The 23,290-nt window shown below is 39.9% G+C and overlaps 1 protein-coding gene across 1 annotated transcript in view; it reads right to left on the minus strand.

Moving 5' to 3' along the window:
• Stk32a (serine/threonine kinase 32A) overlaps positions 1-5,078 on the minus strand; it is a 108,942-nt gene extending 103,864 nt beyond the window's left edge. The window contains exon 1 of the mRNA XM_032885965.1: positions 4,932-5,078. Within this exon, the coding sequence (XP_032741856.1) occupies positions 4,932-4,983 (52 nt within the window). The 5' untranslated portion in view covers positions 4,984-5,078. The remainder of the gene's footprint in view (positions 1-4,931) is intronic.
• Between the last annotated feature and the right edge of the window lie 18,212 nt (positions 5,079-23,290).

Consider the following 23,290-nt stretch of genomic DNA (forward strand, 5'->3'; position numbering starts at 1 on the left):
CCAAAGAAGAATGCAGTGACTGAGGCTTCCCTCTCTGCAAACTCATGGCATTGTTGAACTCTTTAGAGAAACTTTTAACCTAAGGCCAATTTTCCTTAGCTTAGGTACAAAAGACTGCTGTCTCTTGGCCTAACTAAGCCAGCTTTTCACCTCTTTGCTCTCTGCGTGTGCCTGGAGACACATTACTACCCATAACCATTGCAAGACACCCTCTTTTTGTTGAATTTATGCAACCTTTCAACTTTTAAAATAATGATTTAAGAAAACAAGCAGAACCAATTAGCAATTCTATCATAACCAAGAAAACCAAAAACCACTGCATTCAGTCAGATGAACTAAAGTAGATTTAACAATATTAACTTTAAAAATAAAGGTGACTCGAATTTATCTGTGTGTGTGAATGACATATTCATTTACATTAATTAACTTTTTCTGAGCATATGTGTATAGTCATTCAGTGTGGGGAAAACATGTCTGCTCATCAAGTCAAGTGACTTTAATAGACACATAGGGATTGAAGGAGAAAAGGAAAGAAGAAAGAAAATATCATCTCAAAAAGATAAAAGACAAGACAACTGAGAGACCATGATTGGCTTATATAGATCTCTTCAGAACCTATAAAGTCCTATATTCTGCTAATTCAATTCAATTAATAGTTTCATTAGTCAGCCACATTGACTGGCATCTGCTCTCACAGTCTATGTGTTTTGAGAAGCTGAGGTACTTGAAAGTGCCCATGCTGAGGAACTCTGGCACTAACGTAAATCCTACTATTAATTATTATCCATCGGGTGGTTGCTTTACATGGAACCTCTGACTCTTTTACTTGCATTCTCTTACCTAAGTCTCACAGTTACCCAAGAGCATAAACTAAGCACATAAGATTTGATTTATAAGAAAAAAAAAACTGGGGCCGGGGACATGGCTCAGTGGTTAAGAGCACTGGCTGCTCTCCAAGAAGACGCAGATTCAATTCCCAGCACATGGCAGCTCACAACTGTTTGTAACTCCAATTCCAGGGGACCTGACACCACCATCACATAGGTATATATATATATATATATATATATATATATATATATATATATATATATATATGCAGTCAAATCACCAATGTACATAAAGTAAAATTAAGTAAATCTATTTTTTAAGAAAAAAGGACTAAATAAGCAAAACTATGCTCTTAACTAGCAAATAAATCTTCCAGTTTACATCATCAAAGATCAACCAAAGTAACAAACAGGATGATCTTTCAAGGTCAGAGGTCAGATGAGCCACTGCAACATGCTCTCTAACAAGGAGAGTTCACCTCAAGAGACCTCTAGCAACAGTTCATCTTATTTCTTAATTATCTTCAAAATGAACAAAGCCATGAGAAATAACTTATAAAACATAGTCTGAGAAAACTATTCAATATTCTTCTCAAATATATACTGGGAATATTAAACCACTTAAAGGAAATGTTAATACTTTTTTCATCACATTAAAGGGTTCTTCTCTGCAGCATTTTTAAGTAATTAAATTGGCTCATTTAGTGCTCTAGATTCTGGCTCAGTTTGATTATTTATACAGAAATATAGATATAAATTGGAATAGATATTAACGTTCTCTGATTGGCCAGGGATTTTGTTGCTGCTGATACCCATTTGAACAGAAGCTTGAAAGTGGTCATATACAGCCTTAGCTTGTGCTCAGTCCACAGCTGCACAAACAGCCAAATGAAGCTCATAGGAATTACTGAATTGAAAAACAGAGACTGGGGGATGGCTCAGTGAGGAAAATGCTTACTACACTAGCATGAACATCAAAGTTCAGAGCCACAGAACCCAAGTAAAAGCTAACTGTGTTTACATCCCAGAACTGGGGTGGGGGAAATAGACAGGCAGATTCTGGTGGGGGATTTCGGCCCTGTAAGTCTAGTAGAAGCATCACAATGTCAACTGCTGACCTCCATACAGGAGTATCTGCAGGCATGCACGCATGCACACGCGCGCACGCTCACACACACACACACACACACACACACACACACACTGCCTTCATCAGAGTGCTATGTTTTTCCTTCTCAAAATATAATGATCTTATAAAGGGATAAACTCATATGGAAAGTCATCTTGGACAAACTCACATGCACCATGCACCAATGACTGTCATGATGTAGGTGAGTGCACACTCCCTAAATTGTTATTCTATATGCTCTAGAGTAGCTTTTCCCTGTGTTTGAGCTATTCTTCTGAGGCCTTTATATAAATGGCTCCTTCTAGCCCCAGCTATCACTGTCATTTTGTTCCCAAGCTCACTCAAAGTCTTTTTCTTGATGAGCTTCCCAGGTTTGTGTTCTTGACACAAGATTGCCTTCAATTTTTAGGTTCCAGCCTCCAAGAGAAAGAACAAAGGCCTGGCTTCCTTCTTCCTCTGTTCTCTGAGCCTAGCAGTGACAGGCTCACAGTCAACCAGTGCTTCTCCATCTTCTTATTGTTGTGATCCTGGAATACATTTCCTCGTGTTGTGGTGACTCCCAACCATAAAATTATTTTCATTGCTACTTCATAACTGTAATTTTGCTACTTTTGTGAATCATAATGCAAATATTGCATATATCGGACTTGCAAGATGGCGACCCCTGTTAAAGAGTTGTTTGACCCACAAATGAAAACCTCTGCAGTAGACTGGTAACAGCCTATGCAAATGAACTGGGAGCCTAACCCCTCTGGGTAACATGGAGGAATGTTCTGTTTATTTCAGATCTTCCCTTTCTGGAGGCTGCTGTATGTACTTCCAGTGGATTCAGGAAAAGCAAGCCTGCCCGTCTTCCTGCTCTAAGGATGGAAGAGTCCCATAACATTGCTAGTCTCTAGAGCCTTTCTTGAACTATTTGATAAAACAAAGGAAGACACCGAAAATAGCAATGAAAAGCTTAAGAACCTCCCAGTTATGTAATTCTTTCTGTCCCTGTGTAATACTTTCTAGAGAAGAGAGTGATGCTGTTCCTATGTTGATGGTAAAAAGCTTGATATTTGAAACAAGGCGTGTGGACCAATCAAATACTCTGCGTGTTAGTGCATCCAAACATTGAATACCAGAATGTGTCCATCAGCCATAGCAAATGACAGTTTCCTATCTGTGACAAACTTAAAATTACCACCCCCTTTTGTAATAAGAACTTGTTTTTAGAAGGTTCATGGCTACCCAAAACAATAAAATGCATTTTGTAGGCTGACTTGGAAGTTGAGTATGTGCATGTGAATCAAAGTGCCAGACCAGATCAGATCCTTAAAGGAATGAGTACATCTTTCTAACTTTTCTTTCTTAACAGGGGGAGGTTAGATATAAATGGGCCATCTGTGTAAGTGTGAAGTCATGGGCATTCCTCTAGAGATGGGAGGAGACAGGGAAAGCAAGGCAGTTGGAGCCCTAGCCCGTGCTTCCCAGACAGCTAGAAAAGGAAGCGTACACCCATTTTTTTCATGTTCTGCTTCTGTTTTAAAGATCAAACTCACATTCTAACACAATGAACTTAACTGGAAGATCCAGAGGTAGCTGTGTTATTCAGCCAAAGAATGTGTTTTCAGCTGGAAAGGATCTTCGTGGTTCTCTTACACCTTTTTTCTGAAGTGAAGATTGAAACTTGAAGACTAGACACATTTCTTGAACTGAACAGCTAGCTGATAGTAGAGTCTGTTGAAGGTTCAATAGAATCCTGAAGCTCCACCCTTCTCCCTTCTGGGGCAATTAGAACTCCTTAGAAGTTATTCTGGACTCCCTTCTTGGAAGCCTGAAGAACTTACTACTTAGGGTCCAGTGTTCCTTTGTCTAGACTGCAGCAAACAGCTACCACTCAATCCACTTCAGTAAGATTGCCTAACTTACTACCATGCGAGGGAAACAAGACACAGCAAGCACCAAGACCAATCCCAAATGTGCCACTGCTGGGAACTGATAGGGTGGAAGGAGGACTCATGCCTGTATTCCTTGCCTAAGTAACCTTTAATGTTCCCCTTTTCCTCAATGAAACTGATTATTTTCCCAATGACCCCCAACTGTGAAATGTGTGGGATACAGAAACACGACAGTTGGAAATTTAGAAGGCATCTACTTTTTAAAACTCAATTCTATAGTATGAGGAGCAAGAAAAAGAGGAAGACTTGGAGTGGGAGTAACTTCAACTGCCAAAGGAACAGCAAAGGAAACTCATAAATTTAAATATGTACCATATTTTAGCATTTTGTCTAAACTCCACCCTACAGTTACCTGGTAACAGACAGGTGTGCCTGACTCACTATATAAGGGGCTGCTTGCCCCTCCTCTCTCTCTTGTTCTAACCTTCTTACTCCTCCTGCTCTGTCCTCTTGTCCCTTCCCCCATCTCACTCATTCCGCATGGGCAGCCTCTACTTCTCTATTTCTCTTCTCTTCTCTTCTCTTCTCCTCTCTCTCTCTCTCTCTCTCTCTCTCTCCCCTCTCTCTCTCTCTCTCTCTGTCTCTACTACCCTTTCAACTTCCCTCCCCATATCCTAAATAAACTCTATTCTATATTATACTGTCATGTGGTTGGTCCCTCAGGGGGAAGGGATGCCTTGGCATGGGCCCACCGAGGCAACCCTTTACCCCATACCTGACTACACATCCACCAAACATATTCCTTTTTCTCCTTAACTTTTTATAAACACAACACTATGGACTACAGCACTCTTTGGAGCAGGAAAGCCACTAGTAGTATGGTATGATTATGAAGGTTGTCAAAGGCATCATAAAAAGTAAACAATACATTCTAGATACCGACACACAAGGTCCTTGAACTTCATCCTGCTATTCACTCTCCCTAGCCTTACATACACTGTTGACCCTCTTTATACTTATTGTGAAGCCATGCATTTACATTTCAACTTCACAAAATTCCATTTTTACATGCTGGTATGACACATTTCTTACCGTCTTCATTTTCATCAAACACTGGTGCTTTGCTTGAAGTGTTGGCTCCCATGGTCAAGTTTGAACTGACCTGGACACTCTAGTTAAAGTATTCTGGAAGAAGCACTCATCTTTGTTTAATGTAGGCCCCAAAAATGGCTTGGATATCTATGAGAGAGAGAGAGAGAGAGAGAGAGAGAGAGAGAGAGAGAGAGAGAGAGAGAGGAAACCTTGTAATACAGTATGTGATAGATGCCCTGAGTGGAGATTGTAACAAAAACATTTATTTGTATTGCTGTAGAAGAATTGTTTGTCCTTAAGAATTATAATAGAAATGACAGTGGTACACAGGGCAACAGGAGAAGCCACACTGCACAGTGTCATCAAAAGTCAACCTTTACCAACAAAGTAGGAGGAAAGCAAAATACATTCCCAGGTATTAAGAAAACATTAAAGGTGGGTCAGTTAAGTGATTATAAAAATAAAAATAATTTTAGCAAACCTCTATATTTAAAAAAATAGGCTAACTTTGTATTTCCATTTCTTTGCTGTGTGACCAAGAACAATCTGAAGTTGCCTTACCTTTCACCTCACCCTGAGAAGCACCATACTGGGTTAGACTTCACTAGCAAGTAGTTGGCTTCCTACAAACACTTTTTCTTCTCCAGAATTTGGAGTTGACAATGGTCTTTACCCACAAAGAGCTCTGTGTAAATAATTCTGTGTAAATATATGGCATATATATTCAAATGCTGATATTATGTGACCCCTATGTTGTGGCACATGAATATGTACATTTTGTGACATTTATAAATTTTGTTTGGGGGCATGTTCTCTTATGTAGCTGAGGCTGGCTTTCAACTCCTGTTTAACTACGTCAGCCTCAATCGTTTAGAGAGTACAGATGCTTCCCATTGTCCCTGGCTTTCGTACATCTGTTACAGAAGGCCAATGTATAGAAACACTGGCATGGGATTTTTTAGAACTGTGAAAACAGTCTGTGTACTGAGTATGCAAACGTAGATACATACTTAAATACTACATAAAGTCTTTTATAGTATACATGACCGGCAACTGCTGATCACACTGAAGCTCAAATTATACAACATATCTTAGAGATAAAATCTCCTTTATAGTGTACATCTATTCATTGACTTCTTTTAAAACATGAATGTAAAGACTTGCCATCCTGGCAATATCTGGGTTCCAGTCCTAAAAATTGCATGGTCATGGCCTTGAAAGAGTTACTTAACCTCTAGCCACTAAAATGGAGACAGAACAGTGCCTCCTTCAGGAGTCACAAGCGTGAATGCCTTTAAATGCCAGGAGGCTTGCACAAAGGCCAAACCAGACCAGGTACAGGACATTCAGGCATTATAAGGGCAATGGTGGTGGTCCTGGCTTAATCTAAAATAGCATTTGTGATCAGATGAAGAAACCGTTGCTGTGTGGAAACACTGGCCAGGGATTTTTAGAGCTACAGAAAGAGGGGATGAGCCAGATTTTATAAAAGAACATTTTAAAATTCAGCTCAGCTATACAGCTCAAAAAATATTACACTTGGGAAAAAACATGACTTGTGTATGTAGTAAAGCAATAGAATAAAGTAACTAGCAAAGTACCTGGCATACAGAGTATAGAAAGAGCATTTATTTCCACAATTTTGATAGGTGTAATTTTTCCTTAACATTTATTATTTTTAGCTGTTAGCACTTGTTGACCTTTTGTTTTGTTTTGTTACTTTTTTCCCTTGGACTTTGTAAACACAAAAAAATACTTATTTAGATGCAGAATTAGAGAAAGTATCCAAGAGAGCCTGGTTTATGAATAAGTTATTTTTTTAAAAGAGCCCCTAGGTATAGAAGAAAAACTCATTTTCTCATTAGGAAAAGGTAAGTCAAGCCTTCTGTTGGAAGGAAGATCCATTAAGGAATTGCTACTTTTCCAACTAAATGCCAACTGCTGGCAAAATGCTGTATAGTCTTTAAAAAGAATCATTAAATGGAGAGCAAAGAAAGAGTCAGCAATTAGGCAGTGACCAATTAAATGGACTAGGGTTGGGAAGAGGGTCGGGTGGTGGTAACCAGCGGCTGAGGCGAGCTCAGTGGGATCACTGATGTCCAGCAAGATATCGAGAACTGGTGTCTATGTAAGTTATAAACAAAGCAAAAGGCTTTTAAACAAGAGAATTAAGAAAAAAGTAGGATGCTCATTGCATTTGACAGAGGGTTAAGAAACAGCATGGAGTATCCTCTGTGCTTTATTATTGCCTGTAGTCTAGAAAAAAGTAGCAATGTCTCTACTACCAACAACATTAGAAAAGGAAAATCGGTCCGATACATAAGGAACAATGGCTTTAAGTTGGGCTATAGTCCCTTATGTCCGGTAGCAGTCTGAGCGCATGCTTTCACACCACATAGCAACTCTGCCACTCTTGTATTTTTCTTCACACCTTAAGTTTTTCTCAAGTAGCCCATTTTTTGGCTACACAAGATATTTCAAGCATTGACCTTGCACACTGTCAAATCAGATGGAATAAAAGATGGGAATAGGATCAAGGTTTTTCCACATTTCAGACCTTGTACGATTTTATCGCCTGCATGACCAGCAACTTAACTGGGAGAAAAGTCGACATGAAGGAGACATGTTGCTTAACATCCTCTTCACCCATGATAGGCACTGTACTTCATCTAGTTTAGAATTTTCTTTCACTCCCCTTGCCCCCCATGTGCCTAACCAAATTAGATGTGTTTCTTTCATGACTAGAAAGAAATAGGCCTTTCTCAGGCAGGAAAATGGTGACTCATTCTTTCCACTCTGTTGAATAGAGAACGGGAGAAATCTAAGACCATTTCCATAAAACCTCTCCCCTTCCTGACCCCGTGTTCCTGAGTCCTCAGCATTAGCTAAGCACCAAGTGCATCAGCCATGCACAGAGAGGGAATCCCTAAGCCCAAAAGAAGATAATTTGTCTGGCAAGAATGGACAAGAGTTCACAATCTACTTTGACCCTGTAATTACCAGATTGTTAAATGTGACCTAATTTTCTAATATGAGCATCTCAAGTGTGGCTTGGAGCCTTGAACTAGTCAGGAGGCTCTGAGCAACTGCCTCCCTAGAGACTCCTAGAGTTGGAGCACACCGGTCTGATGCAAAGATGTTGCAACATCTGACAGCACCATATAGATTTCCTTATTACAATGTGTGCAGTCCTAATTATTTTTCTTTGCATTTGAAAAACAAGTAAATTGAAAATATTTAGAAACACAAGAAAGAACAAAGCCAGAAAGCATTCACCTTAGCAACATTCTCTGTTAACAATTGTTTGAATTTTTCAACTGTTTTTGGCAGTTTCGGGTATTAAAAGTTCCTGGTAAGTAAACATTTCCAGATTAGCCCTCAAGCCAATTAGATGCTTTTTCCCACCTCCCAAAGACAGCTCATGGATCTGTACACACCTCCACACTTTTAAAACCTGAGAAGTGTTTTAAAATAAGCCATCCAAACCTGACTGAGGTATTGTCTTACTGTGCTGGTTAGCGATCCTATATCTGAGGTCTAAGAATGAGCGTGCACACCTTTCACAGCTCCACTTAAGTGCCGCTTAGCAATCCACAGAGTGAACACAGCACGTTTACTTTTCTGTGAGAAAAACGTTCAAACTTCTCAAGCTTCGGATTGGGGCAGGGAATCTTGTGGAGACTAAGGCAAACAAGGAAAGCAATGCTAGCTTACTTTGAAGCTAGGTGAAAGACATTAGTGGGAAAACTTCCCCTCATTCAATTCAGTCCAGAGAATATTTCTTGAAGTCTTTGGGACCAAGGTGGTGCGAAAGTGGAGGAGCAGATAGGGGTAATGGCTAGGCTGGGTCCTTTCCTTCATCTAGTTGTGTGAGTCGCCCCAAACGGTTAGCCTCTGTATTCTTACTTATTCCCATCCCTTGAACTTCTCAGCTACTCACCAGTGCCCCTCTTCACACCGGGGGATTTCCTAAGTACAGTCACTACTCACCCAGCCTACATCCTTTCCCCAATCTTTCAACTCACCTCAGGATGATGTTTCCATTCGAGGAGCAGAGGCTGACAGAACTCAGCAGGCCAGGAACGACAGATACAGAAGACACCTGCCGATCAGGACGCGGTTGAGGGAATGTCCCTGGCAGGACTGCTCGCTGGGCTCAGGCACCTGCGGCTGCAAAGGGGACCCAGCGCAGCCGCGCAGCTCCCCAGCGAGGGGCGGGTCCCGGGATAGGAGGAGAGCGCCGAGCAGTCCGCTAGGGGCGTCCCCAGACGGCGCCCTCCCCCGGAGCGAACTGCCAGTCGCCTGGATGAGCGCCAGTCACCAGGGGACTGTGCGATTGTGCGTCGTCGCTGGCAGGGGACAGGACGAGCGCCCCAGGAGGGCGAGCTGGAAACAGGAGGGCGTGGCTGGCAGTCTTAAGCTGAGCGTTCCCCAACTTCCCAGACCCGGGGGTGTGAGGTGGGGGAGATCTTTCCCAAAGTAATCCTTTGAGGAGACTCCTTCGACCTTGATCCCTGGTAATGGGGTTCCCTAAGGGGTGGTGGACTTGAAAGTGGCAGGGTACAAGATTAGTAGAAGTAAGGATGGTCATTGCATTGCCCCATTCTACTGCTGATGGAATTGAGGTACAAGACATGGAATGGTTGCCTACTATAGCAGACCCACGCGTTGGTTCGTGAGGAGACTCCTGGCCCCCAGCTTTTCCTCCATCTCTGTACACACACCTGCTGGTGGAAGTTAGAGTGGAACCCCTTTAAGTACAGAGGAAGGCAAACAGGAGAAAACAGTCAGGTCGACTTCCATGGCAGCTGACCTCTGCTTCCTCTGGCAATCATCATCACAGTTCAGGTAACCTATTGTTCCCCTCCCAGGCCAGGGTCACATGCCAGCCAAGGGGAGAGTGGCAGTGCAGCACTTCCTTCAGAAATAACTAGTGTGACAGTAGGGCAGCTGCCAAACAGGGATGAATGGACAGTGGGGGGGGGGGTGTCTAGTTTGAAACTGGCAACACATTCTGTCCACCTTCACATTTCTCTGCCAAATAGGAATTCCAGGTAAGCGCTGCCTCGCATCCATAGAGCGAAACGGTAAATGAGAACGTGGGGATTAAAACTCCCATTACTTCGAAACATTTGCAAGCTTTAACAGTAAAAAAAAACAGTTATGTAGAATGTGTCTGCAACTAAAATGTCGTTTTCAGAACACTACTAGTGAATATGACTAGCCGTGGTTCCACAGGAGTGGAAACACAGAACTATACTAAACTTCTCAGGGTGGCACTTGGTGTGAAATATATACCAAAATTGTTGAAGGCTCCCCTCACACTGTAACGGAATGTTTCAGGACAAAACTCTGCAGCCCTAGGGTCACTTTCCTGTTCTTATACTCAGTTAAACACGAATTATGTTCTTCTCAAGTATTTTAAAACACTTTCAAACACTGCCTTTTTCTAATTCACGTGTTCATTTTGCCTTGGGCATTTAAAGGGGCAGATGCTCTTAGAGCCCAGAAGTTTGTAGTCAAGCTGGGGCTCATTGGGGCAGGGCAGGGAATTTGCTTCTCTGCTGTTTTAGTTTTTTGCATCTTTGCATTGCTAGCTTCTTAGGAAATAATTGTTTGGACAGGAATTGGACCCACAAATTAACAGTTAATGTTGTTTGGCATAGTTGCACATGGGGACTAAAAATAACCGGGGGGGGATTTTAAGAAATTTATTGGAATAGAGAGTTTTACTTTTTAAGAAAAATGCACATTATTTTGTATAGCTTCTATCATTTAACAATACCCTTGATTATCAAGAAATTTGACATACACTACAAATTGATGTAATCCATATTAATATCACTAATACCCATCTAATCTCCTAGGGTATAATGGTTCTATTTTATCATCAAATGAACTAAGCAAGAAAGTGGATGGAGACTAGACCAAAGTTCCTTGAAACCTCATTGGTTGACGGGGAGAGCTATAGAATCCTATAGACTTTCAGCAAACTTCCATTTCTGAGGTGTTCGCTAAGTTACCTAAATGCTCCAAGCTTCAGTTTCAGTAAAGACATCTGTAACCAGGGGACGGTTAAATGATACGTGTAACAGCAAACTTAACATGAACGGCAGAGAGTACACACTCAAGTTAGCACCTGTTAAAGCTACCAGTTCAGGGCTAGGGGCAGCTCTGTGGTTAAGAGCACTTGTTTCTTTTGCAGAGGACCCAGATTCAATTCGCAGCACCCACATAGTGCTTCACCACCCTCTGTTACTCCAGTCTCAAGGGGATCTGATGCCCTCTTCCAAATCCTGTGGACACTAAGCATGCACATGCTGTGCATATAAATATACACAGGAAAAAAAAGAACAACACTCACACATAAGATAAAAATTAAAACTCTAATTAAAAAGCTTCAAAAGACTGACAATTCAGTAAACAGGCTACAAGGTCATAGCCCATCCTTCCCAGGCCTGCTCTGTAAGTCACTCTTCTGCAGCTTCAGTTGCTTTTGCTTAAAACAAAACTTGAGTTCAGCCAAGTGCATGCGTTATAAGCTTGGCATGCAATAAGGGTTATTTTAAAACAGTTATATTGCTCATGACACATGAGTTGTTAATGAAAATGTTGATGCAAGGAATGGGACACCTTCATATGATTTATTGGTCAAGGAGACATCACAGGTCTACAAAACAACACAGATTGTTGCCATTGCCCCAGATAACTCACTGTAACTACTTGGTAAGAGCCTATCACGAAAAACATAGAGAAATAAATCAATCTCAAACTGATAGGAGGATGTTTTCTCCATGTTAGCTAGCTTCTATAGTGCTAGCAAGTGCTATTCAGGTTGCCAGGGGGAGAAAAACCATCAATGGTCTTACCTAGCATAGGACTCGGCAGTCTACATCACCCACCTGAACCACCAGTACAGCAGTTGCACAAGTGTTAGAGGGTAATGACTTTCTGTTTGGATTCCAGGTCTTCTCCACAGGAGGAAATGCCAAGCCTGGTACTGTAATCCTTGACAAAAGTCCATGGCTTGGGAGGTTCCATGGTAGACCTCGCTATAGCTATTTGTTCAATAGCCACGTTGTCAAGTTGGTTCCAAATATTAATGTGTATACTTGTAGGCTTGGTCAAAGAAGTTTCTTTTCTGCAGTGGACAACAGTCAATGTAGAAATGTGTAATGAATCCAGGTTCTGAGAACAGGAGATTGGGAACCTTGTTATCACCCCCACTCCACCCACCCACCCACCCACATACTGCCAAGACTCAGGGACCATCAAGGAAGAAAAAGTGCAAAGTACATAAGAGCTGAAACGAGAGTTGTAAAATGCTTTCTTCTGTGAGTGATGTTAACTTTGCTCTGATGACTCTAGGAAGCCAAGTTTACCTTCACAAGACATACACAACATCAAGACAGCCAAAATACCAGCCTTAGTGGGGTAATGATCTCGGAGAATTCTGATAGTTGCAAGAGAAAGGAAAATCATTGCTTCTGAAAATATAAATGGTAGGGCTCTCATGTTCCACCAGATGGCCCCATGCTCCCACACATATGAGCAGCACTAAATGGATTTAGTTGATTGTCAGTTGGGAAAGGTGTGTTGGAAGAAGAATGTGTATAAATACATGTGTATGATAGTTTCTAAAATAACAAAGAATGAGGTTATGATGGTATTCTGTCTGTCTAGAGCAGAGTTGCTTCAACAAGAAATTGTGCAACAGGATAATTATATTATATTCTCTTCTTTATTTAGTTGTTCACATTCCCTACTGTTTCTAATTCTTGCCTGTGTACCTGCTACACACACACATCTCTGTGGGAAAAGCCTGATATGGCCTAGGTGCTTGGCCAACTAGGCTATGTGCATCTGTCAATCTCTGGAGCCCTCCAGTGGAGAGGAGCACAAAGTAACCAGTAAAACAGGGAAGCGGGGATGTTAAAAGTAAATCATGGTTTACACCATAAGTTTTAAGACTGTGGACTTCAACTATGTATCTCTTGTCTTGAAAATGGTCTTATGCCATTGCAGTTAAAATAAAGTGATTTCTTTGCCTGTCTTAGTTATTATTTTACTGCTCTGAAGAGACACCATGACCAAGGCAACTCTTATAAAAGAAAGCATTTAATTAGAGATTTTCTTACAGTTTCAGGTTAGTCTATTATTATCATGGTGGGGAGCATGGTGTCACACATGGAAGGCATAGCACTGCAGAAGTAGCTGTGTTCAATTAATTTATCTTGAGTCAGGGTTTCTCTATAGCCTTCCTTCAGACTGTGCTGAATTTGCCTTTACCACAGGACATTTGCATAGCTCTTTACAGACGATAGACAAGCTTGGGATTTCATTTCATTCAGCCGTCACATCAGTTTCTCAGCTCATATTTATTCTGACTTTAGATGCCAGCCCTCAATCTCTTATTTAAAATCCTACCTTGGTTCCTCATCTATATTCCAAAATATTCCTGGGTTCCTCCTACCCTTACCATGAGCTGATGTAACTATTTTGTTGTATGAAACTTGGATTCATTTCCCTGATTGGATGCAAAGCTATAAAGACAAGAATGACCTCTGTGTTGACTATCCCTGTGGGCAGCATTGAATCTGGTAGTTGTTATGCAAGACGCATCCTGTAAAATAAGTGTTTATCCTGGAAGGAAATACAATAAAGTCATATTGTACCTCAAAGCAATAACCACACGTAGGAAGCAGCCCTTTGTAAGACAATTTGTGTAGGAAGCAAAGGCTTACAGACACTGCAGCTCACCCTTAGGGTTAGGGTGTTTGGGAAGTAGCCTCCAAGCCTGGAAAATGGAGGCATAAGGACGTAATGTTTGGAGAAAATAACAAAAAGTTTAGTGTTATTGAATTTACAGAGTGAGGTGTGTAAAATGGATGAGAGGAACACCTTGAGGAAAGAAAGATGGTGTGAAAAACACTGCATTTTTAAACAGGGCATCAGCGGGAAGCCTATAGATGTGTTAGGAGAAAAACAGATCCACTAGCAATTCAATTTTAGTAAGACCATTCTGCCCTCTTCGTGTTGAATAACATGAAGCTTTATTTTTCTTGTTTTGATATGTAAATTATACCCATCTGTTTAGAAGGTGTGTTCTCATGATAATATTCTAACTCTTCACAGCTATACTCAGTTTCGGCCCAGTACCTCTGATTTATGAGTTGTCCAATACTTGCTGAATCCATCTCTGTATTGAGTTTTACCTGGTTTGTTCACTCCCACAAGCCAGCCACCTTGAGACATAACCTGTAATGATATCTTGTATCTATTTTTCTTTCAGTTACTATCATGGATGAGATTCTTCCATTTATTTTATCCAATTTCACTAACTGACTGAACTGCACAGTTTCCAAATACCTTTCACAAATTCTGCAATTCCTTCATTATCTGTTCAATTACCCATTTGGCTGTATTGATCATTTGCACACAGTAAGGAGGGGCTCCTTGCCAGGAGCTGCAGGTAGGAAGTCAGATAACCTACTTCTGTTCTTCAGGACAAACTCTGCCGAGCCCTAATACACAGCAGACTGTGGCTACTGCTCACCCTGGGAGTCAGACACAACTTCACGGAGAGACAAACACACTTACAAAGGAAGGGGGAGTTTTAGTCTGGTATCTTAAATACAAGGTAAACATCGTATCTAAATACCTGACACCTTAAAAATAGTAAAGGAAAGGAAAATCGGTGTAAATTAAAGTGTAGGAAAAATAAAAGTTTGTGGATTGCTATATATGTATAAATGTAGCATCACAAAGCTGTAAGAGTGGCACAAACATTTAAACAAGTGGATCTCAACCTTCTCAAGCTGAGCCCCTAATACAGATCCTCATGCTGTGGTGTTCTGAGTACACAAATGAAAATACCCAGTGTAGTCTGGAGATGTCAGCAAAGCTGTCACAGAAGAATAATATCCATGCATGGTCCTTCAAGTGCTAACTAGCTACACAAAAGGAATAAAGCACAAAGGGCCCATCCAGAAGGAGCAGAGTGGACAAAGGCATAGCTGGCACATCCATAGAATGCTTGGAGCTTCTGAGCAGCTGGTTAAGGAGGATACAGGCTGTCCATACAATATGAACCTCAAATGCCATGTGGGGGAGCCATGTAACCTGCACGGGAGACCCATGAACCCTGTGGTGGTAACATCTTCTCTCAGAATAGTAAATGGGAAAAAGTGGCTTTGGGGTGTTTCCCAAACTCTGAGGTCTGATATGTTGGCAAAGCCAGTGATGTTCACATTACAGTGCAGGCCTCTTCTGAACCACACAGGTGCACTTGTGTGGTACAGTTTTAATCCTACAAATAACCTTCAATGACAAAAAAATACAAACTTTAATACAGCACTCATAGCTAGGGGATTTAAATCATTAACTCTCTTCTTTTTGCACAACTAACTTGTACTTGCTTTTAGGTCCTCATGGGATGCCATTCTTCTGTGACACAATCTTAGTCACCTCTGTAATAGACATTGATATGTCCATCAAATGTCCTCCTGAAGACACACGCTTTCATCTCTGTTTCGTCACAGAACACTTAGATATAGAGTCTCATTATAGAGCCAAACCAGCCCTGAACTCATGATGGCCTCAAATTTACAGTTCCCCTGCCTCAGCACCTTGATTACTGGAATTACTAGTATTTGCCTCTATGTACTCTTTGATTTCTTAAATAAATTCCATATTATAAAGAATGTCTTTTAGTTCAAAGAAATTGTGACTGAGGGAAAAATATGTGCATACTCTCATTTTAACACACAAATGTGTGTGTGTGTGTGTGTGTGTGTGTGTGTGTGTGTGTGTAGGCATAATGCTTTTGTGCATTGTGTAAAGACTATCCTTGCATTATACAAATATTGATTTCTCTGCCCCCACAGCTTGTTGCAACCCAGACATGGCATTGCAATAGTTATTCTAAACACCTCCTGTTTCAAGTTTGTGTAACAGTGCTCACCATTTCTTCTCTGCCTTGTCAATAAAAGCTGATCAGCAATGGCTGGGCAGAAGAGAGAATAAAGTGGGACTTCCACCAGCCAGGCTGGGAGTGGGGGTAAGGAAATGAAGGGGATTCACCTTGAAGAAGGGGTCGCAGAGACATCTTGGTAGAACACACCTGAAGAGCAAGTCCAATACTGGAAAGTATCCAGATTTGCCTAGAGGATTAAAATAGATCAATGACTGCACAGGTTTTGAACTGTAAAATTTGATTAAATGCATCCAGTAGTCTCAGTCTCATTTATTTGGGGGCTAACCAGGGGTATAGAAAAACTACAGTTTTAAAAATACAATTACATTTACATGTACCAAAATATCCTATGGTACCCTAATAATGTGAATAATTCTTATGTACTAGTTAAATTCATAATAACTAGTTTAAATAAGAAAGGAAGCAGACACTTGACTTTGGTCTTCACATCATTGTTATTCCCCTTCCTTGAGAGATTAAATAATTACTGTGATAGAAAGTGAAAAAAGAATGAACCTATTTTTTATGAAGAGATTAATCTGCATTCTTTGACTACTAGTTCTCTTTGGAAGCCTTTAATTCTAGTACATACATATTTCAGACACAGTCATATACCAGCATATGCATGTATTCATTCTCAAAATGCAGAAATATGGGGAACAGACTGTAGGTCTGATGTTTTCGTTCATAAAACAGAAGAAATAAACATTTATGGAACATTTGTTATATACGTAAATATGAAAAGGTGCATGTACCATGTGAATATTTAGGCTCTGAGGCCTTTTGTTTCCTGACTTGAATGATGTGGATACAGTTGAAGCACCTTAACAAGATAATTAACTTAAACAGCATGCAAAAGCACTTAATGTTAAGCCTCGTACCATGAAGGTCTCCAGTAAATGTATTACTATTTGTATAGTAAATGCTAACCCAATGACCACCCACAGATTCTTCTCTTTCTTTTCATGTCCTGTGTCTGTATGTTAAGATTGTCTTTACGTTAGACTGGCTCTACATGTGACATAAAAGTAATAAGAACAATGGTGATTGATTGCTTTAATAATGAAAAATTGACATGATGATATCATGTGTGATTTCTAGAGATATTTTTTTCAGTATTGGGATTAGAACTCAGAGCCTCACAATGCTACACAAATAAGCACTCTATCACTGAGTAATATTCTGAGCCAGGGAGAGGGGGTTGGATCTTAAAAATCTATAAATGAATGTTCTAGTTAGGTTCAAATGTCAACTTGACAGAGTTTGGAGTCACTAGAGTAGGAAACAACAGCAAAAACGATTGAAGACTTGCCTCAATCGATTAGCCAGTGGCCATGTCTATGAAAAATTGCCTTGATTGATGATTGTTGGGGATGGCCCAGCCCACTGTGTGTGACGGTTCCCCAGGCAGGTGGGCCTTAGGTATACTGAAAGCTGGCGGAGCATGAATGAGGTCATGAGTGAACTGGTAAGTAGCGTTCCTCTGTAATTTCTGATTCTGTTCTTGCTTGAGTTCCTGGACGGAATTTCTTTAATGATGGAGTGTAACCCAGAAGTATAAATCTAAATAAACTCTTTCCTCCCAATCTTGCACTTGGCCATGGTATTTATCACAGCAAAAGAGATCAAAGTAGAAGAATGTTGTAATATCTATTTTGTGTGTATAGGTAGAATATTAAGTTATACTTGGCATATGTTTCCCTCTCTGGAATCTTTGTCTATATGAATGGAATACTAAGGATATTTTTCCACTAATAATAATTTTCTTTTTCTGTCCTACCTCTGTTATAATTATAATTAGAGAAATTTTCTCCTGGAGTTGTTATGAAGATTTCTATCTTCAAAGGTTTATAAAGTTAAAAGTTTATGGATGGCAAATATAGAATAATCCAGAATACCAGACATGCTAGAAAACTATGAAATGTCTTAATGTCAATGGAATTAAGAAGATGCATTTTTTTTGCTAAACTTAGATTTTGAAAAGTGTGTGTGTGCTTGCACGCACACGTGTACATGGACATATATTGAAATCAGAGCACAAGTTCGTGAGTTTAGATCTCTCCTTCCACCTTGCCAGGCTTTTGGAATGAGCTGAACTGTGTCACAAGCCCCTAAAGCTTCATATTAATCTATCATTTTACACAATCCTGGGTGTGGAAGTGTCTCATTTTAAAAAGCCATAATGCTGAAATAAAGAAGAATGGAGGAAATAGAATTTATATTTTATATCCCGAATTAGCATCCAGCTTCTGAATACTAGCTCTCGTCCTGAGGCATTAATTCTTGATGAAATGTAGTTTTGGAGTCTCATTGTTATCCCACATGTCTGTGTTTGTGAAATTACGTCAGACATATCTCATCTTTACTTGAGTGAGAATGGTGACTGCTCTTCACCGTTGGCTTTTACAGAGAACGGCTGAGGATACAGGGAACAGTAGTGGAGACTGAGCATTTTGTAAAGAGCATCCTTGAATCCCCTTAATAGACTGCCTGGAAAGTGAATTACCAAAGCAATTTCCATTTTTTGTCGGACTCCAAAAGGTATCTTTTCAAGGAAGGGTCTTACACTGTGCAGATCATCATGACACAGTTCTCAGTGACTTATGTCAAGAAAATTTCAAGAGGGAAGCAATGCTTTTTGAGTTCCCAGCAGTCTCCATGATTCAGTGAAACTGTAAGAGAAGGTCTCTGTATCCATGGTTGTATGTCTCCTCGCACTGGGTAGCAAACAATAATTACATTGAAAAGAGTTATATGAATAATAGAGTGGAGAATGAATAAGAGTTTCAAGATAATAATAATAATAATAATAATAATAATAATAATAACAAAAACAACAATAATAATAATATCTCTTTAGTGTTTTGTGTGCCAAGTTCTGTACTCAACACATTTTTTCACACTATATTTAATGCAGTCTCCCTAATACTTGTCCAATTCTAGGCTTTAAGGGAGGAGGTAAGCAGCTTAGCCAGGGACAGAGCCCAGCTGTTCTTCACCAGGGTCCAGGCTTTTGACCACGACAGCATATGCACTTCTGTATACTGTTTATGAAATTAAAGTTAGGTTAGAGCATCTAATCTGTCACCTGAAATATATTTTGGATCTTTCTCTGCATTTGGAGATGTCACTGTGCTCTCAGTTTTGATTTGACCTTCCATTTTAAAAAAAGAAATGATGATGTTGAACTAAGTAGTTTCTATGGGCCCTTCAAGTCTATGATGATGAAAAATGCCATGTGACCCATTGTTAGAATGATCAACCATTTTAGTTTTGCCCAATATTAACATTGAAAGAGGAGGGCATGAGTTACAAAAAAAGATAGAAAACAAATTGTTTCTCTACTTCTAAGACTGTTGTGATTATTTTTGGTAGAGGACAAGTCCATAGAATACAATCAATATTGAAAATATAAAATTTAGTGTAAAGTTCCATTCCAGATATCTATTCTAACTCTATAGAAATTCACTGAGTTGTATAGACTCTGAGTCAGGTTAATTTTGGTTTGTAATGTCTGTGTGCAACTCTTTTTTAAATAATAAGTTAAATAAAAAGGTTATAAAGTTAAAGTTATAAAGTTTATGTTATAAATTATATATATAATTAAATTTTTATAATATTTTTAAAGTTAAAAGAGTTACCAAGACCTGGAAATTTAATTTTAGCAAAACTTAAGACGATTGCTAGCTACTCACAGAAATATCTTAAACATTCAGTTCATTGGTATTAACTGACACAACACTTAGAGGAAAACTCCTTTAACTAGGAATTTTAGTTTCTTAAATAAATGCTAATGGAATGATAAAACAGGGTAACATGAGTCTTCTCAAAAATTACTGAATGAGCTAAAGGTAAGGATTTGCGATGTGTTTTTCCTTCCTGTGTAAGTAAGCCTTGAGTTGTTGTCATGGCTTATTCTCTTTTTTTTTCTTTAACTTGAAAAACAGTTGCTTTCTTTTGGTTCCAGTTGCCTTTTCATGGAGTTATTATCAAGACTACAGTTGTCACTGGAAATTATCTCAGCCAGTGAGTACCCACTCTTAGAAGGACTTCTTAAGAAGCATATCACCTGCACCTTGACAGCAGGGAATCCGGGTAGTGATCATCACTCATGCCTTAGGAATAAGGGCATGGAGATTCAGAAGATGCCTAGTTTATAAAGATATGTGCCATCTCTACCCATAGCATAATTAAAAAATATACATTTAGTCCAACTTCTGAAGTCCCCATAGTCTATAGCCGTATCAACCATTTCAAAAGTCCAAAGTTCAAAGTCTCTTCTGAGATCCATCTAATCGCTTAACTGTAATCCCTTAATCAAGACAGGTAATCATCTGGGCAAACTATAAACTCTGCATCTCCATGTCTGATGTCAAAGCAGTTTTCAGATCTCCAACTCCTTTGTCATCTTCGTTGACCACAACAAACTTCTTCTCTTAGGCTGGTTCCACTCCTTGTTAGCAGCATTCCTCAGGAGATATCCTATGGCTCTGGCATCTCAAAAATTTTGAGGTCTTCAAAGCAGCGTCAATGTTGTAGCTTCTTGTTTCAATGTCTGAGGTCCACACATCATCTTCTGGGCTCCTCCAAAGGTCTGGCTTCACTTCTCCAGCTCTGCTCTCCACAGCACTCTAAGCTCAGATTGATCCACTCCATTGTCATTGTTGTTCTTGATAGTCATGCCATGGTACGAGCATCTTTAATACACTGGGATCTTCTTTTGTGAGTAGGCTTCACTAATAGCCTCTCGAGCATGAAGAATAAGAGCATGGAGATTCAGAAGTTACATAAAGTTATCAACTAAGTCTAAACTGGCAGCAAAATCATGGAAACTCAGTCCATTCCTTCACCTTCATGTGAATGGCGACATCTCTGGTTCAAACCAGCTGAAATTCCAATTTATCTGAATATGAATGAATGCATCATTGGTCTTAAAAAATCTAAGGAGGACCCCAGATGTCGGACTCTTTGATGGTGCTTCCTTTGGTTCTCACACAGAGTAACAGGATCATTTTATCAACATAAAAGCACTAAAGTGAAGGAGGTAATTTACTGTGGTATTATCCCAGCTTTCAAAGTTCCTGACTGTAAATGCATTCAGCTGTTGGAGTAAATAAAAATTAATTTAATTTTTTCACATTATTTGTGAAAAATAATCACATACGGTGCATGTGATCCCACGTGTACACACACATGCACCACGCATATTGTCAAAGAAAAGCTTGTGAAGTCAGCTCTTCCTTCTACGATATAGGCTCCAGGGATTGAACAGAAATCTTAAGGCTTAGCAGCAGGTGCCTTTTACTTTCTAAGCTGTCTTCCAGCTGGTAATGGCAAATTTTACTAGAATAAAAGGGCAAGGACAATAGAGAATCTCCAGGAACCTGGGCTGTTCAGTGGAAAAGACAGAACAAGAAGATAAAACAATGAAGACAGGAGATAGCTCAATGCAGATGCATCATGTAATCCCAATTTAGACTTATTTGTTGATGTAACCATGAAAAATAGAGGGAAATCTCATTTTTCAATGTAATGATCAACTAGAATTGATACCATTTTGCATGTGTCAGCAAAATATGCTGGATTATAATATTACAAACATTTAATGCCTTTTCTCTGTGAACTTAAATTTTATAGAAATATAAAGGGTGATAGGACACATGGGACAGGGAAGCAGAAAAGGGACTACTATGGATGGAAGGAGAGAAGAGGGAAAAGACAGAAGACGATAAGGGCAGGGTCAACAAAAGCAAACCTGGATGAAGACGTCATGTGAAACCTATTGCTTTATATATGAATTAAAATAAGTAAAATAAAAGATGTTAACTTCTACTGTACTAGACCACAAAGACCAAGAGAGTTGATTATATCAAATGTTTAGGAAAGATGCTGAACTGTCACCTTGGAAGAAACAGAGTCTATCCATTCTAACTCTTTGAATACCCAGAGTGGCATGGTAAAGCAGGGTCTTCCCGTTTTCAAAAATTTCTTCTATTACTTTGATATCTACAGAAACAGTCTAAAGATTTTATTAAGAATACTTTAGCTTCCTGACAGTTTCATTGGGTTATTAACTCAATATGTACCTGTGGACATTCAACTCTTTGTACTGAGTGTAACCTACTCCCTGTACCCTCCAGTAGGTCAACAAATGACTCTCAACATCAAGAACACAAGCCTAGGGCCATGGGCAAATGTCAACATCAGACCATGTCTACCCACAACAGTGCTGATCATAGTTTAAGGATTCCTAAATTATATCAGCAATGATGGTTGATATTTCCTACTTACAAGATCTGGGATCACATAAGAGATAAACCTCTGGAAATATTTTTTAGGGAGTCTCCAGACTGGATGAAATAAGATGGGAAGAGCTGTCCTACAAATGGCTATTCTATGGGCTGAGGGCTGAGCTGGGGATGGGAGGGATATCATCAGCCATTCCTTTCTGTTTCCTGGCTGTGGATGCAGTGTGCACAGTTCCCCTTATTTCTGTCACTATGCCTCCTCTACTACAATAGACTTGTTTTAGTTAGGGTTTTATTGCTGTGAACAGACACCATGACCAAGGCAACTTTTATAAGGACAACATTTAATTGGGGCTGTCTTACAGGTTCAGAGGTTCAGTCCAATATCATCAGAAGGGGAGCAAGGCAGTATCCAGGCATCAGCAAGAGGAGCTGAGAGTTCTACATTCTCATCTGAAGGCAGTTAGGAAAAGACTCCTTTCTAGGCAGCTAGGACAAAGGTTTAAAATCATCCCTCTCTCTGGCCCTCCCTCCCTTCCATTTCTCTTGTCAGATATGTTGTCATAGCAACAAGTAACCAAGGCACTGGCCATTTCCCCACATTTAGAATTGCTCAGTCTTAGGTGATGCAGCTCCCACAGATGGAATACACAAGGCAGATAACAATCACAGCACCATTCTGTCCTCATTTCCCTAAAACCTTTACAACTATGGAGGTAGTATATTTCAAGCAAAAATCAAAGTACTGTCAAAGATTAAAGATACCTGGTTTCTGTTTCAGCCTGGCTTGTGGGCTTGTCACATTCAACACCTCCTTTATCTGTGGCATAAAGAGAGCCTTGTAACTGTTTTGCCAGAGGAGATCTGAGGGTAAATGGTGCACTGTGTCCCGGTGAAATTCCTCAGTTAATTGCAATACTTATGTAAACATGATAATAAGAGATACTATTAGTGGTTTATGACAGATACCCTCATTTGCCCCAATTAGTTTCAATTTAGCCACAGACACCCTTTCCTTCTTAAAGCCTGTAACTATCTACTAAGTATACCCTTCCAAATTATTGGTGGTATCCAAACAAAACGCCATTGCCAGTACCGTATATTAACTTAATAATACGGCACAAAAAATCTTTGTG

This window comes from Rattus rattus, chromosome 15 (genome assembly GCF_011064425.1).
Source record: "Rattus rattus isolate New Zealand chromosome 15, Rrattus_CSIRO_v1, whole genome shotgun sequence".
NCBI classification, from domain to species: Eukaryota; Metazoa; Chordata; class Mammalia; order Rodentia; family Muridae; genus Rattus; species Rattus rattus.